General features: G+C 46.0%; 2 protein-coding genes across 2 annotated transcripts in view; one reads left to right on the top strand and one right to left on the bottom strand.

Annotated features, from left to right (window-relative positions):
- Window positions 1-1232: 1232 nt before the first annotated feature.
- On the bottom strand, window positions 1233-7271 carry Btnl10 (butyrophilin like 10). Its single transcript, XM_027427369.2, has 5 exons — window positions 7184-7271; window positions 6668-7021; window positions 5644-5925; window positions 2765-2947; window positions 1233-1795 (listed from the first exon to the last, which is right to left on the bottom strand). Exons 1-5 carry the CDS (start codon window positions 7269-7271, stop codon window positions 1233-1235), a joined length of 1470 nt encoding a protein of 489 aa, XP_027283170.1.
- Window positions 1749-16923, top strand: part of LOC100762136 (zinc finger protein 39) — a 37281-nt gene continuing 22106 nt past the window's right edge. Inside the window, exons 1-2 of the mRNA XM_035447850.1 lie at window positions 1749-4665; window positions 5527-5650. The gene's annotated coding sequence lies outside the window, so the exon portion shown is untranslated. The remainder of the gene's footprint in view (window positions 4666-5526; window positions 5651-16923) is intronic.

The following is a 16923-nucleotide window of genomic DNA, read 5'->3' as shown; positions in this document are numbered from 1 at the left end:
AAATACATGCTTTCCCCAGCTTACCAACAGCACAGTGGTTTTACTCATGGTTCTCCCAAGAATGAGATAATTATTTAGAATCTTTTTCACTTCTCACATTGTTGCCTCCCTTGCAAATAAATAACAGAGACATGAAAGGGGACAGGAAAAGATGCCATAAGCCTGCAGGGTATGTCTGGGGAGGGGATCAGAAGAGTCTTATGGGCTGATTGGTACTTCCTTTCTCAATGATGAAACCAGACAATGAAGAGTAAGCACGGGTCTTAAGCAGAAAGGTGACATCCCAGTAGGGAAGGACTCTTGGGGGATCTGAGAGTCATTTAGATTTGTACAGAAATTACTGGTATTTTAAAAGGATAATGGGGAGCTGTTGAGAAAGCTAAAAGGTAAAATCACTTGCCCCCAAGCCTGACTACTTGAGTGAATTCAGTCCCTGGAACCCACATTGTAGAAGGAAAGAACCAACTTCCACAACTTGTCCTCTGACCTTCACATGTATCACACACACACACACACACACACACACACACACACACACACACACACACACACCACTAAAAATAAACATCATTTAACAGGAAGAAAAAGAAAGGGAGGGGGGAGAGAAAAGCAAGCAGGAAGGAAAAGAAAGATGAACAAGATAGAGGAAGAGTAAGAAGAGGTCAAGACTCAGTTATCGAGCAATCACGGTACCTCCACCACTGAGCTGGATGCTCTAATATGCCGCTAAGAATACAGCAAAAATATCCCTGTTGTGCTTGTTGTGTTGTTTCCTCACTGAGGGAGGCCAGCCATGACAAAGTACCTCATCATAGGAGAGTCACATGATTCCCACTCGGCAGGAACCACTTTCTAAGTCCCAGAAGCTAGAAATCTGAGACTGCTGGTCTCTTTGGCTAGTGAGTGGCACATCTCTGAGTCCCCCCAGGGTGTGTGTGTGTCCCTATCTCCTCTCTTATAAGAATGGTAGGTTTATGGGGTTAAAGTGCATCAGGACTCCCTTATCTCTTTCAATGCTTTATCTCCAAATTACAACACCTTCAGAAATCCTGGGTGGGGAGAGGGCAGGGGGTCAGTATTCAGCACAAAAATTTGGCAGAGGCAGCATTTCTAGCCCCTGGGGTCTTGTGAAATTTCCACACAGGGATGTGATAAATAATACCAGGAGCCAGGGTGGGCAAGAAGGCAAGAGCCTCTCTCTCCTAAGGATGTCTCAGGAGTCCCCAGGGAGGTCAAGGACCTTCAGAGGAGTCTGTGACTTCTTCAGTCTCTCTGACCACTGAGCAGATGGTCAGGGGCCTGGGGTCATGGGTCCAGAGGCAGAAGAATGGTTGTAAGGGACCAGAAAAAGACAGCCCTGAGAACACATAGATAAGGGAGCCATTGACTGCATTGTGAAAGGAGATTTTCCCTGCCTCAAAATCTAAGAAGATGCCCACACGACAGATGGGTTGTGGAAGAGACAGGTGAGTCCTGGGGTAGGAGAGGGCCTGGAGTTTCTTCTTGTAAAACTCCAGTGCCCAGAGGCCATGCTGAGGTGACTTAGGGATCCTACCTTCCCGTCCCAAACTTTCCAGACACACCCCCAGAATCCAGGCCCTCCTGTCCCCAACTTCTACTTCCCAGTAATGTCTCCCTGCATCAAACTGCTCCTGGGCCAGAATGCAGGGGTCCTGGTCAAATCTTTTGGAACTGGGAGACAGGTCCTGGTCAAATAGCAACCGCTTCACACTTTTCTGATTCTCAGACACCACGAGTTTGGGACTGGAGGTTTCAGGGTCCAGGGACAGGCTGTCTGTGGAGAGAGGAAAGTTTCAGATGTGGGGGCTTCTGCCATCTTTCCCCTGCATAGATGAGGGATCCAGGGTTTGTCACCTACATGAAGAAGGTTTCCCCTCCACTTGCAGCAATCTGCTACTGTCCCCACTTAAACTGTTTTTTGTTATTCCCCAAACAGTGAGGGAGGCAGGAATAAAGGGATGCTTGAGGAAGTATGAACACAGCCTGAGAGAGTTCCCAGTGTGCACTAAACTCTGAGGCTCAGGCTCTGGGTGGGAGAGACAGAGACAGAGAGACAGAGACCACTTCCAGCGACAGAAAACTTGTAATTCACACCTACAGCCAGTACTCCAGATGTGGGCTTTTCTGTGGGTTGCATGTAATTGGCATGTGTCCTCAAGGTTTGCATGTTAGGAGCCTGGTCCTCAGTGTGACCAGTGGGAGGCGGGGGAACTTTTAGGAGGTGGAGCCTCATCCAAGGTAATGACCTCATGGGAACATCCTTTAGTTTTAGTTCTCTGGGGATGCTGGCTAGTTCCCATGTGACCCTGATCCCCAAATCCCTTGCTTATTTTGTCTTGCTATCTACCATAATTTGACACAGCCAAGGAGCCCTCGCCACATGGACCACGTGATCTGGGACATTTAGACCCCCAAATGTGAGCTAAATAACATTCCTTTACACATGGCGGAGCCTCAGGTATTTTGTTTCAGTAGTAGAAAAATGACAAGCCCAAGCTTCAAGCTCCTGTCTATCCATTTCCCAGGAGGCCCTCTAGACTGTCCAAAATCATCTTGTGAAGAATAATTGAGCAAGGAATCTCTCAGGGTAAAGGGTTTCCTCTGGGTGGGTTGAGGTTGGGAAATTCCAGAGCCAAAATCCCCACTAGTCATTCCATTCCTGCGGTGTTGGATCACACAAAGACAAAGCCTCAGACGAGAGCTTGGCATTCAAGTCTCCAGTGTGAGGGTCAGGTCCACTCACCATGGAAGGGCTCAACCTCAGCACTGGCTCTTGGGTCCACTTCTTCTTCCTCCTCACTTTTATCCTCTTTGTGCCTTCTCCCGAAAGCACAGGCGATTGCTGCCGTGACAAGCCCCAGCGCCGCAAGGATCAGAGGTAGAACTGGTACCCTCTCGGCGGACAGAGGCATTCTGAACAGGGAGGCTAAGAGAATTTCAGGGCATCAAGAATAACAGGAGGGGACTGTCTTCGTAACACACCCCCTACCCATTATTCCAGACTCAAGGGACACAGTGTTCATAGACCTTTCTCAAAAGGGTTCAGAAAAAAAAAAATGAGATGATGAGATATCTTCTGATACACAGTGCTATAGCCTGCAGGTTTGTGTCCCCCAAAACATTGAAATTCCAACCTCTTAGATGCTGGTGCAGGCAGGCTGTGGGAGGTGAGGAAGTCATGAGGGTGAAGCCTCATTATCAGGATTAACGCCCTTATGAAAAGTACCTCAGAGAGGTCCTGGTCCTTCCTCCACACAAGGACACTGCAAAATCTATGAACTATGGAGCATCCCTCACCAGACACAGATCCTGCCCACCCTGACCGTGGGCTTCTGCTGTCTGTTTTCTTTTTTAATTGTTGCTGCTTTTTAAGCTAGGCCATCCTATTCAGCAACTGCAACTCTGCCCCTACCATCAGCAGCTAGGCCGCAAGAGCCGAAGCCTGAGGGAATGCTGTTTCCTCAGGTATTGACTCTTTCAAAGCTACTAAGAAAACTTATTTAAATCTATTAAAGAACTCAAGATTCAAAGGTTGAGGTAGAATCCTGCTTCCCAGAGAGGCCGAACAGCAAACAGCTTGCCTAGCTTACCTCCTCAAGTCTCCCAAGAAGTCCATATACACGTTCTCACCCTTCCTTATAAACCCTTCTCCACTTGGCTCCTCCCTACAGCTTCCTGTAGGCTAGTTGCTGACCCAGCCTCCTGACCACAGGTGAATTTTACTTAATCAAACACATCTTCGCATCATTAGATAAATGTTCCAGAGCATAAACAAAAGTAACACACCTTAAAATAAATATTCTACAACAGTTGTCTTTCTGGAACTGCTAACAACACACATCTGTCCATGGCCCACCAGCATAGGACACAGTATGGTATGAGTTGAGGCAGAGTGGACTGAGGGATTTGAATATTCATGGTCATATGGGTGAGATGCAGATATTAGAAATGCTATTTGTAGCCATTAAGATGTAACAAAATACTCAAAATGTGAATCTGGACAAGTGATGGAGAGACTTATTATATTTGCAAACTATGCTCTCATTTTGCAAAATTAAGCTGGAAATTTAACATTGTTTAGAAATAAGACTTTTGCCCAGCATTGTAGCATATGCCTTTAATTCTAGCACTTAGGAGGCAGAGGCAGGCAGATCTCTGTGAGTTCAAGAACGGCTTGTTCCATATTGTGAGTTCCAGATCAGCCAGGATTACATTGTGATATCCTTTTTCAAAATCAAAAAAACAAGTTTTTAAAGAAATAAAGCTTTAAATGAAAAGCTAAACATATCCTGTAGTAGATAAATAGATAAATTAACTGTGGTCTATCCAGACAGTGGAATAGTTATTCAACCCTTAAAATAAATGATCTATTAAGTGTGGTGGTTTGAATGAGGATGACTCCAATAGGATCCTAAGTTTGAATGCTTGGTCCACAGTTAGTGGAACTGTTTGGGAAGGATTAGCAGATGTAGCTTTTGCTGGGGATGGGCTGGGGTTTTCAAAAGCCCACACTAATGTCTTTCTCTCAGCCTGCAACTGGAGGATCAGATGTGAACTCTCAGCTACTTCTGCAGCACCTGTGCCTGCCTGCCTGCTGCCATCATGGTCCCTGCAGTGATAATAAAGGACTCACCCTTTGAAAAGGTAAGCAAACTCCCAAGTAAATGTTCTCTTTTCTGTGAGATGCCTTGGTCATGGTGTCTCCTCACAACAATAGAACGAACAGTAACTAAGACACCAGGCAAAGGCAAGTCACAGAGCACTCTCAAATACATATTGCTAATTGAAAGAAGCCAGTCTGAAAAGAATGTGTTTGGTGTGGTTTCAACCATAAAACATCAGGGAAAGAAAAAAACCATTCAAAGAAGAAAAAGTCAGGGGTCTCCATGCATAAGTAATAAGTGGGAAAAGAGAGGGTGTGAACAGGGAGGGTGGAGAATGTGGAGGCAGCCTGCAGTACTGAAGCCATTCTATGTCCACCACAGAACACTCAGTACCACGAAGCCCCATGTCCCTGCTGACCCTGGTGGGTCTCTCCCTGTTCATCCCTGTAATATCCCCTTCTTGGTTCTCAGACCTGGGAGAGTTATGACTGTGAGATGAGGTATGTGAAAAATCCAGGGGTGGGAGAGACATTTCAGTGGTTAAGAGCACGGCTGCCCTTACAGAGGGCCCAGGTCCCATTTCCAGCACCCACATGGTGGCTCACAACCATCTCTAACTCCAATTCCAATGGAACTACACATATATAGTACATATACACACTCAGTAAATATTCATACACATAAAATAAAAGAAATAAATAGCTTCTTTTAAAGAAAAGAAAATCTATGTATTTTCTGATGAAATTTGCCATGAACTACAACTTCTCTTTTAAAAAAAATATTAAAACAACAACAGCAACTAATACCACGATGTATCTTTCTTGCTTTCCTGATGGATCTCCCTGCAACCCTATCACTGCTTCATCTGGGACACCAACATCCCTGTGACTCTCTTGGCCAGGCTGTAGGCAGGGGCTTCTCTGGCTCTGTCCCCACAGTTTTCTCCAAACATCCCTGGCACCCAGGGCCTGGACTCCCATGCTAGTGGCTTTGATGACAGAACTGAACAGGTACTCACCAGGCAGGTAAGTCTCAGCCACTTTCTTCTCAGGGAGGAGGGGGTTAGTGATAGAGCAAGTCAGGCCCTCCACAGCCCTGTCCTTGGTAGTCACAATGGATACCACAGTCAAGAGGCCAGTGCTGGCTGTGGCTGAGAAGTGAGTCTCAGCGGGCACTGGCTGTCCTCTGAGGTCCAGCCACTCCACCTTGGGCTCTGGGAACCAGCCTGTTGAGGTGCACTCTGCCCGGATCCTTTTGTCCTGGGTGTCAGTCACATGGATTCTGGGTGATGAGCCCAGCCCTGAAGGAAGAGACATCAGCTCAGATCCTGTAGCTACAGTTGCTTCCATGGGGATGTCTTGCAGTTGTTTAGTAGGTTCTATGACACTTCATGGACCACCCATCTGTGCAGTTACACCACTAAGGCAGTACTGTGACTCCAAATAAAACAGACAAGTGAAGCAGGGGAGGTTTAAGGAGAAAAACAAAGCTTCCCACTAAGTATGGGAACAAGGAAGGAGCTGGGGTCTGTCTGACCACAAAGAACAAATTCTGCTGACCTAGAGAAACTTCTCCATAACCCCAAATAATCTCAATCGCTGTTTCATTCCCATCTGTTTCAACCTCTCCCTCTCTGCCTCTCTTCCTGTTTCTCTTGGTTTTCTCTCCATCTTCCTGCCTTCCCCTTTTTTTCTCTTTTTTACTTTATTTCTCCATCTGTCTCTTGCTCATCCTGTCTTCCCATTTCTCTGACTCCACCTCCAAGCTGTTTCCAGGTCTCGATCCCCTCCCCTGCATCTGTGATCTCTTTCTGGTACAAGGGTGTGATGAAGGGAAGGCAGATGGGAAACAGAGTTCTAATCAGAACTACATCCTGGGGACATACGATACACAGAGCCTTGGGAAGATAGTTTTGCCTGGAAGCAGGTGTCACCAAAGCTTCTCCAGATTTAGGGTTCAGGGCGCTGGAGGCCATGGTCTGGTATTGTGGCTGAGAGAAGCTCCCAAGCAGAAGCTCCCAAGACCTACACCCCAGCCCTCACCTGCCACCTTCAACCACAGGGTGGCCTGGCTGTAGGATGTGTGCTCCTTGAAGACGCAGTGATAAGTCCCGTTATCAAACATGGAGACATTGTTTATCCTCACAGCGGCCTCTCCTCTGACCATGTGGTTGCCGACAAATGTGGTCCTTCCCCTATATTCCACCATCTGCTCTTCATACACATCCTCCCCGTTCTTGTGCACGTGCACAGCTGTTGAGGGCTGGTCCCTGTACCACCTCAGCTCCATGCCCTCAGCACTGATGTTGGGTGACAATTTGCACAGCAACTCTTTGTCTTGCCCAAATATGGCCAGAAGTGGGTCAGGAGGTCCAAGGACACGAAAATCTGATTTTCCTTAGAGATGCAAATGGAAGGGCTAGGTTAGGCAACATGAAGGAGGCAGGGGCTCCCCTTAACTCTTTGTGGGCATGAGGGTTCCCCTAGTCCTGAGCTTCAGTTGGAGACCTCATCTTGACTCTGGGCACCCCTAGGGTCAGAAAGGGGCTGCTGTCCTACCGTTCCCAGCAGGCAGGAGCTGCAGGAAGATGAAGGTGACTAAGAAGCTTGGCAGAGTAGCAGCATCTCCATGGTGTGGCCTTGCCATCCCTATTGGGAACACATAGGATTAGATACACCTCAGACATGGTGAAAGAGAAGCTAGGAGTCTAACAGGAGAGAGGAAACAGCCTAGGAGAAAAAGCTGCTCATTCACATACCACGTGAGTTCTTAGTTCTAGAAACTGTCGTTTTCTACAGACTCCATTGCACAATTCCTCAGATGGCCCTGTGTGTGAGTGAGCTGCACTTTACCACCTACTCTGAGGTGGGTTTTACCCAAGCTCATGCCCTTAGGTGACACATGGAGAAAAACCAGCTCCAATAGGCAAATCTCAGGTCTTCAGGGTCCTCTAACACCCTCCACTGTTCAATTGCCCTGAAAGAACTTCTCCAGCCCAGATGGGGTTAGAGGACACGGCTGCCTCTTGGCAGGGATGGGCACCCCTCCAAACTCAATAATTTAGGGTAGTAGGATAATCTGTTTAGAGACTAAGTTTTGGGAACAGAGTGGCCAGCCCTAAGAGGTCATTCCTGATACAACCATAGATTGCCCTTCATATCTGGTATGTCACATCAGTAAGGGCTCTATGCGGTTTGGATTCTTACCTACTAGCCGTGGGAACTCCCTGCCGTTGAGTACAGGGAGAGGTCCAAACTAAAACATTGCGAATGTCATTAAAGAAGAAAACACTCACTTACCTTTGTGCCTGTGCCTGCTTTCCAGGGTGGGTTCTGATGCTTTTGAGGGAACTGGTTTGGTTCCCTGAAAACTCCAGACAGGGCACAGTTCAAATGAGCCTGCCTGTCTCCCTGTGGTGATAGAAGAGGGGAGCCTAGAAACCAAGAACACACAAGCTCACCAGCTTCTGTTGAGTCCTGTAATTGCGGATGAAAAATAATCAGCTCTTACCTTTAGGAAAGTTATAACAGAGAGAGAGAAAAAAATCTTCCTAAGGGGCATGGGCAGCTGTACTGAGGACAGAAGATAAAGCACTGGTAACAGGGGATAAGGGAAGGCATGGTGATGAAGGCGGTGGCCTGTAGGAGGGTGGCAGCTGGGCCAGGTTGGGGCCATCAGGAGCCCAAAAGGAGGACATAGACTGTCAGTGCTGGGATCCCTGCCAGTTGTAGGCGCTGGGGAATTCAGATAACATTCTCTGGTTTATTGAGACCTTCAGAGCAGCCACATTGGCTCCACTGCCTTTGGGGACATTGTGACATTGATGTTGAAAGTAGTCTGATTCTGGCATTGGCTGTGGAGACTCCTATCCAGAAATCCAAGCCAAACCCTTCCTCATCTCCTCCCTGTCCCCTATCACTGTAAGGTCCTGGGTGCTCAGTTACACCTTACACCTGTCACTTGAGTGAGGTACTGGGGTATTTGTCCTACTCTTCCTTCTTATGGACTTAAAGGTTTGGTGTTCCTGGAAGCTTTGGGTAAGAAAAGAGCTGCCAGGCTGGGCCACCTGGCTCTGTGCAAAAAGGAGTGCTCACTTTAATTCAGTAGATGTCGAGGGACAGTTAGGTGCTCTAGGCCCATGGCTATTGAGAAAGTCCAGCCCTATTTCACTCCCAGCATGCCTCCTTGGGGGTGCACCCTCTGGTAAACAAGTTATTTTATGTACAAACATGAGGGGGTGCCACACAAAAACATGAATTGTGTTAGCTTGGCAACAATGCCAGCTGAAACTCATCTTACTTGTCCCTGTGAGTCAGTAAGAAGGACTTACACTTTTAAATCTAGAGCGAGCTCCTGAGCAGCCGTAATGGAGGACTGAGATCCCTTAAATATCTGAAAAATAAAACTACCTTATGAAGCTTCCCACCACTGGGTATATACTCAGAGGGGTTTACACTAGTGTGCAAAAATGACAGGTGCACTTCACATTCACTGCAGCCCTATTCTTGATAGCTAAGAAAAATTAAATAGAGCCACTCGATCGAAGGATGAATGGATAGGCAGTGGGAAACTCTACAACCATAGAAGAGAGTGAAGTGAACTGGAGATTATTAGGTTAAGTAAAATCAGCTACGTACAACACCGTCCTACTCTTACATGGAAACGAAAATGTTGTTCTCAGAGAAGTTGAGCGTGGAATGGTGGCCAGCAGAGTTTGGAGAAAGTAGGGGAAAGACAGTGGTGATCAGTGGATGCTGAGTAAAGAGTTAAATAGTAGCAAGAAGCCCTGGTCTGCTAATGCACAGAGGATCTATATTGATTGCAGGTAGCTGCAGTAGGATAATGGCTGGAGAAACGGCTCAGTGGTTAAGAGTACTTGCTGTTCCTCTCGAGGATCTAATAAGGTTCCTAGGATTCATGCTGGGTAGCTCACAACTGTCTTTATCTCCAGCTCCAGGGGATCCAACCCTTCTGGTCTCTGTGGATACTGGCACTCACCCACACATACACATAATTTATAATAAATAAAATTTCCCTTTTAAAAAGAGACATGACAAATATTTGAGAAGATAAATGTTTGCCCTGATTTAATGTTATACACATACACATTATCAAAACATCACAGGTACCCCATAAGTATGCATAATTTTAATATACCAGTTAAAAATAAATTCATTATTGTTATCAGTTGTTTAAAGTTTTTTTTTTAAAGAATTTTTTCTGATCCTCCTAACTCTACCCCTCAAATGCCGGGATTCCAGGTGTCCACCGTCCACAGGCCAGTAGGTTCGCAGCTGCTTCCCCCAGGTCCACAGGAGGCAGACTGAGAGCGCACCCGTTTTGTTATTGGTCAGGTCTGCGTGCACTCCGCCATTCAGGATGATGCGTGGTCCAGAAACTCCAGCTGGGACCCCAAGAGCTTCGAGCTATCCAGCCACCTGCCTCAATTGTGAAGGTTAAATTCAAGGCCATAAAACACTGCAGCCAGTAGGAATTCAGCTAACTGGTTTCTTGACGGAGGGGGATAAAAGTAGGTGTGGAATTACAGGATTACATAATGGTTTTGGAATTTTATTTTATTTTTTTAAAGATTTATTTATTTATTATGTGTACAGTGTTCAGCACCCAATCTCATTACAGATGGTTGTGAGCCAACATGTGGTTGCTGGGAATTGAACTCAGGACCTTTGGAAGAGCAGGCAGTGCTCTTAACCACTGAGGCATCTCTCCAGCCCCGGTTTTGGAATTTTATATTAAGGCACTGAAAATATTTTCAGATTAGATATAGATGCTAGTTGGAATACGGTGTGACTGTCTTAAGTGCCAAAGTGGTTTGTTTTATGCTATGTGAATTTAGCTTCAATGAAAAGGAAAAGAATAAGAAAAGCGTAAAGTGAAAAGTAGCACACGCTACCCTATCTAGATGAAATTAATAAAAATTAAAAAATAAATAAAAGCCTTAAATTTGCCCAATGGAATTTCTAGCTCTTGGCGCCCTCTGCAGGAGCTTATGTGTCAGTACATCGGTATGTCCTGTTTTTTGTTTGTTTTGTTTTTTTCCTGGGGCCCGAACCAGGAAGAGGGTTTATTTGCACTAAGCTCCCTTTGGCGCTCCCCGTTTCCACCTGAACCAGCTTTGCTCCTAAGGCCCTGAGCAGGGGGTCTGAGCTCTCCTCTCGCAGGTCCTCGAAAGTGGTCTCCAGGCTCCTGGGCCTCACCAAAGAGCTTCACCCAGGCAGGCACATTTCCAGCATTTTTGTAGCCACTACAAGGGTGTGTCCTGAGCTTTCCTTCTCACTCTGTGCCCCTAGCCAGGGCTGTAGCTGCCCCCTGCTACATACATAGCACACATAGCAAAGACTACCCCAGTCTTTAGGACCCTGCAGTCATGGGCCCACAGGTCCACAGCAGGTGGAGGGGGGGCGGAGGGATGGGAACCGGGGAGGGGGAGAGGGGAGAAGTTCATTTACCCACCTAATAAAGAAAAGGTAGAACAAAAAGTGTTACTAGGCATCCTGGGAAGCCAGAGAGGAGCCACCAAATGATATCCAGGAAATCAAGGGCCCCTCTTGGAGTTCTTGGTCTCATTAATGAAAGAATGGGCTCAAATGGAAGCCCAGGGACAATTTGTGTGAATTTTAAAGAAAAACCCTAGGATAGACAAGCCGTAAATCTATCATCAGCCTAGAGGACGAGGATGGAGGAGGGAAGTGGGGAGAAAGGCCATGCCATTTGTAAGAAGCTGGCCTGGAGCTCAGCCTTGTGAGAAAAAACAAGCTATCAAAGGTAGCCAGCTCACCCAAGAACCAGTATTTCATAAACCTGCTCCACCGTTAACCTCCCGCATCAGGTAAACTCTTGTTTGTCTGAGGTCTTGTGCCATCTGGCAGTCTCTCTGAGTAGTCAGCACTGAATTACTGAAGGACAGCTGGCAGCTAAAAGCTCACCACAGAGCAATTACTAATTAGTTGTTAAACTCCAACTCAGGCTCCAAGGCAGAGAAAACATTGTTGATGGTTAGAATTAACATAGGAGGGTTTTTTGGTTTTGTTTTCTTTTACTTTTTTAAAAATGATTCTTTGTGGATTTCATATTATGCATCCAGATCCCACTGATCTCCCCGACCCCTCAAATCTGCCCTCTGCCCTTACTACCTCTCCCCTAGCACAAAACCAAATTTAAAAGAAAAACCAAAAACCAACCAACCAACCACACAAACAAACAAACAAAATTCTCAGTGTGGAAGCTGTAGTGTGGCCCAGTGAGTCACACAGTGTACCCTTTAGTCCATACATCTTTACTTGTAAGTGTTCATTGCTTTGAGTCATTGGTCTGGATCCAGGCCTCTGGCTTCTGCTGCACTATCGATAAGGGTCCCTTAGTAGGACTCTTCTTGGATATCCTGTTGTTGTCCTGTGTTGTGGAAATCTTGCAGTTTTGGATCTGTAGTTCCTGCCCCTTCACATGCTTCAGCAGTTTGTAGATGAGGTGGATGTTGAGGTGGAGCAGCTCATAGTCCTGGTTCTGGGACTAGGTGGTAGCTGGATTGGTCAGCCTGCTAGTTTTCCGTCATCATCACCACCTGGGTGAGCTCTTCAGCACTGCCCAGGCTAGCTCACCCAGTGTAGCAAACAGCAAAGAGCAGGACCAGTTCTGCTCTCAGGCCCTTAGGTCCAGTTCACTCACACAACCAGAGCCAGCTCCACTGTTTTGCCCAGGTGTAATGCAGGGCCCACTCTCCAGTTGCTGCAGAAGGTCTGTGGGGGTGGGGAGGAAGCTCTCATGACCTCAGGGCTGGCTCACCTGAGTCCCTGACAATAGGGTCAACTCTAGTATGCTGACTAGGCAAGGTGTAGGGCCTGTTCTCCTGTGTGCAGCCACCTGTGAGGAACAGGGTTAGCTTTCCCACTCTCATGACTCATGGGGCCAGCTCTCCCTCCTGCCAGGTGGTAAGTAGTGAGGAGGGGGAGGACATCTTTCCCTCACCCATGTCACCACAGGGCCAGCTCTCCCGTGTCCCTGCCAACTGGGTCAGCTGTACTGTGTTGCCCTGGTGAGGTGCAGGGCCTGCTCTCACAAGTGCGGCAGCTGGTGAGGGACAGTGCTCGCTCTTTCACTCTCATAACCTCAGGGCCAGATCTCCGACCTACAGGCAGAGAGGGGCAGAGGATGGCGTGGTCTTCACTCCCTTGACCACTCCACTTTATGGCAGATAAGGGGTGGGGCCAGAACTCCCATTTGGGGGCTGGATTGTCTCCACCCTCCACCTTCCCTAATCATTGAGGAACTACATTATTATACTGAAGTTGCAAATAAGTGTATTGGCACAAGCCTTTGTAAAACCATTGATCAAATTTCCTATGTTGTGAATGATCCTGGGGGTCTAGACCCCCTCCCATAGTGGCTTCACCCCAACCTCACAGGCAGTAACCAGGCAACGGCTGTTCAATAGACTACATACAATTCTTCTTTTAAGGGATTCAACTAAACGTGAGAAGACTGGGTTTCTAATACCCTCCTTCAGGAATCTCATGACTGAAGCCATGGCTCTGAAAACACAGCTGTCACTTTGCATTGGGCAAGCCATCACAGTGGGCAATGCAAATTGACATAGAAACACTTGGGGTTGGAACTGAGACTATCAACTGTTGGGAATTACAGTGTTTGTACAGTGGGTAAAAAGTTTTACATTCTTACAGGCATAATGGAAGTTTAATGACAGAAAACACTTATTGTGTGTTCATTTGTTTTTCAAGATAGGGTCTGTCTGTATATCCCTGGCTTTCCTGGAACTCACTCTGTAGACCAGGCTGAGTCTTGAATTCACAGAGATCCACCTGCCTCTCTGCCTTCAAGTGCTGGGAATAAAGGCATGCACTGCCACTGCCTGGCCAGAAAACACTTTTCATTATTGTCCTACCATTATTCTTTAGCATGAATCAAATTAGAATATCTTTAGATTGTATTGTGGAACACAAACAAGCCCATCATTTCATTAGTATTAGTCTTTAATAAATGATAAAATTATATTGCTTTATAAGGACTTTGATGTTTGCTTGCTTGTGTTTTTTGAGAGCAAGTCTCAAGTAGCCTGGCCTGGCCTGGAATTCACTCCAGGGTTAAGTATAAAATGAGGCAGAGAGGCAAAAGGACTCCAGCAGCCTGTTGAGATTGACTCTGTGATTGTCTGTGTCTCTGCCTCAATTTTCTTACGGGAGGTGATGAGGAACCCAAAGTTATCCTTTGAGATAGATCTAATCAGTCTAGACCTGGCCAAGCATGGAGGTGCATGCGATTAACACCAGCATTTGGGGTGACAGAAGCAGGTGGACCTCTGTGAGTCTGAAACTAGCCTGATCTACATAGTGAGTTCCTGACCTGCCATAGTGGCATAATAACACCCTGTCTCAAAACAAAACAAAACAAAACAAAACAAAACAAAACAGATTAAGCCAAACTAACTCTAAGACAAGTCCATATTTCAGTAGACCTTGAGCTCCTCCACTATTAGGTTGATCTCTTGCCTCAGTCTACCTCTAAAATCATGTCTTTGACATACTAATGGCCCTGGGAGAAGAATGCTGTCTCTATGTTAGCCAATTAGGGATAGCATTGGATATAGCTATGAAACTAAGAAGACAGACATCTAACTAGTGCCTCTGAGGAATGGCTGCTATACAAAGGCATTTGGAGCTGACTTCTGTAGCTGCCGCCTCTCCTGGGCTTACCCATTACTATAATTCTTCTCTTTATTTTCAGCCCTGGTTACTTAACATCTTGGTATGATTGGTAACGTCCAAACTCTACAGGCCATTAAGCTCCATATGGTATTGTCTCAGGGACATCAACCATGAGCATTGATATTGACACCTGTCTCCCACCACTGAGAGCCTCTCAACTTGCACATGCTGTCACAATCCAGCATGTGGCCTCTTACACAGTCATTTTCCCCACCTCCTACAACACTATGACAGATCAGCCACCAACTAAATGCCAGCTAAAGCCACCTGGTGCCCCTTCTCTGCTCTAAAGCTCTAGAAGACAATCTTTGTCCCTAATCAATGCTTTGGTCTCACTGATCTGTCAGGGGGAAGTGTAAAAACAAATGGCCAAAAATAGAAACAGAAGTTCCCATGCTTTAACCTCAGACCCTGACTATCTGGAGGTTGGCATCAGTGGCTAAATGAAGTCTCATATGAATGCTGAGAGTCTCACATTTATTGGCCCATGGTGCCTCACCTCAAACAAGACAGTGAGATGCCCAGTTATCTGTCCAGATACAGAACCACAAAAATTACATGTAACACTAAGTTCCCTTATTATTCTAAAAAGAATTCTCAGTCTTTCTCGGGGGGGGGGGGGCTGTCTGAGAATTTGCCTGCTGAGTCTCTCCTTGCATTGTATTTTTTAAAACAAATTTCTTCAATAAGTTTTTTTCAACATTTGTTTTGCTCTCTCAAATGCTTTTACCTACATGCTATTGACTTATCACTGTGATCCCTGGAGGGCCGTAGATGCATTGATTTATGACTTCCTTTAAAAAAAAAAAACTGCTACATTCATGTGTGTGCATATGTATGCATGTGTTAGTACCACAGCATGTGTAGAGATTAGAGGACAGCTTTTAGGAGTCACTTCTCTCATTGCACCATTTGGGTCCTGGGATCAAAATCAGGCCTGGAGGCAAGTGGCTTACCCCACTAAGCCATCTTACCTGCCTCTCTGACTTTCTTTTCTTTTGTGACTATAAAACAGTCATGTAAAAACTTCCAGAGTGCTCTGTGTCATTGGTGGCAATATGAATCTGGACCATGGTTCATTCATACTTGGCTCAGAATAAACTACCTCTTACAAACTTGTTGGTGTCCACTGTCATTTCTGCACTTTATAGGTAGAGACAGGAGGATCAGGGAGTTCAAGGTTATCCAAGGCTACAAGAAACCTGTCACAACAATGGGGTTGGGTAGGGAGAAACTATCCTAGTCCCTTTGGAGTGAGGGCTGTGTATTGTGTTTTCACAGGTAATTTTCATTTCCTTTGTATTGCTGACTTAGAGTCTTAAGGGATGCACACAGCAATGGTACAGCTGAATCATGTGCCCCATTTTCAGTTTTGTGGGAATCACCACAGGAATTTCCATAGTGGTTGTACTAATTCACATTCCTACAATCCGTGTATAACAGTTGCTCCTTCCTTGATCTCCCGGGCATTTGTTTTCTTGATGGTAGCTGTTCTGTGTTGGGTGAGATGAAATCCCAGCATAGTTGTGATTTGCATTTTCCTGATGACTAAGGGCATTGAACACTCTCCCTCATATCTATTGGTCATGTATTTGTACTTCTTTCAAAGATGACTGGGCTTGAATGTTGAGACGCGAGTTTTTTATGCATCGTAGATAATTTCCTGGTGGCTGTAGAGCTGCAAATATTTCCTCTCCTCCTGTACTCTTCACTTTGTTAGTTGTCTCTTGCGCTATGCAGCAGCTGTTTAATCCCATGCAACCGCATGAGCCAATTTTTGCTATAATTTCCTGGTTTATTCTAGGACTTTCCAGAAAGTCTTGAAGTCAGAGTAGCCATGGCTCTCAAAGCTAGAATGTAATCGCTCTTAACACAAAGGCACAGCTCTCACCTCAAAGGGAAAAAGAATTTATTCTGGAGCCAAATATCAGTGACCATGACCCAGGAACACAGATTCGGCTTACTTCAAGCTCTATATCCCAGTATGGTAACAGTTTCATGAAATTTTGGTAATTACAGAACAATAACAACAACAACAACAGCAACAACAACCATGAATCAAGGTATTTTCCAAACTCATTGAGGAGCATCAGGTAAACAGGTGAGAGCGTAGTGGGGACATCTCTGCTGCAGGCTTCAGATTTACCTGATCACATTTCTAGCCTTTAAGTTGGTGGAAACTAGAGGACAGTTAGTACATTCCAAAATGATTTACCCAGTAGTCACAAAGATGCTAGTGTCAGCTCTTTGAGTGTGACAGAGCCTTCCTCAGCTCTTGGTGAGATTTAGTCCAGAGTGCTAGGGTACCCAACAATCAGCAGTCACCAAAGTTACCCTGGGTCAGTGGCTTCTAAGTTCATTGTCTCACACCCAAGAGGAGTAAGTAAATGCAGCCAAGGAGGGAGCAGAGGGAACACAGATTTGGTAAGGGGAACATAGATTTATGTAAAAGATCGAGAGCGGTGGTTGTGCTAGGCAAGCTTCTAGGAGGGAGTATCCTGCCCTACCCTGTGGCCTGAAGAGACTTATGGCAGGAGCTGGATGGGGACTGAAGTAAT

Source organism: Cricetulus griseus, chromosome 7 (genome assembly GCF_003668045.3).
Source record: "Cricetulus griseus strain 17A/GY chromosome 7, alternate assembly CriGri-PICRH-1.0, whole genome shotgun sequence".
Classification (NCBI taxonomy): domain Eukaryota; kingdom Metazoa; phylum Chordata; class Mammalia; order Rodentia; family Cricetidae; genus Cricetulus; species Cricetulus griseus.
The sequence above is the reverse complement of the archived record's forward strand: the minus strand, read 5'-3'. Positions and strand labels throughout refer to the sequence as shown.

What these genes read in the sequence shown, in the direction of transcription:
- Btnl10 (XM_027427369.2), bottom strand. Translation starts at nt 7,271, where the DNA reads ATGGCAAGGCCACACCATGGAGATGCTGCTACTCTGCCAAGCTTCTTA. An exon ending in CCTGTGGTTGAAGGTGGCAG is followed by an intron (nt 5,926 to 6,667) that starts GTGAGGGCTGGG and finishes CTCTTCCTTCAG; the next exon opens with GGCTGGGCTCATCACCCAGA. An exon ending in TGAGGTTGAGCCCTTCCATG is followed by an intron (nt 1,796 to 2,764) that starts GTGAGTGGACCT and finishes CTCTCTCCACAG; the next exon opens with ACAGCCTGTCCCTGGACCCT.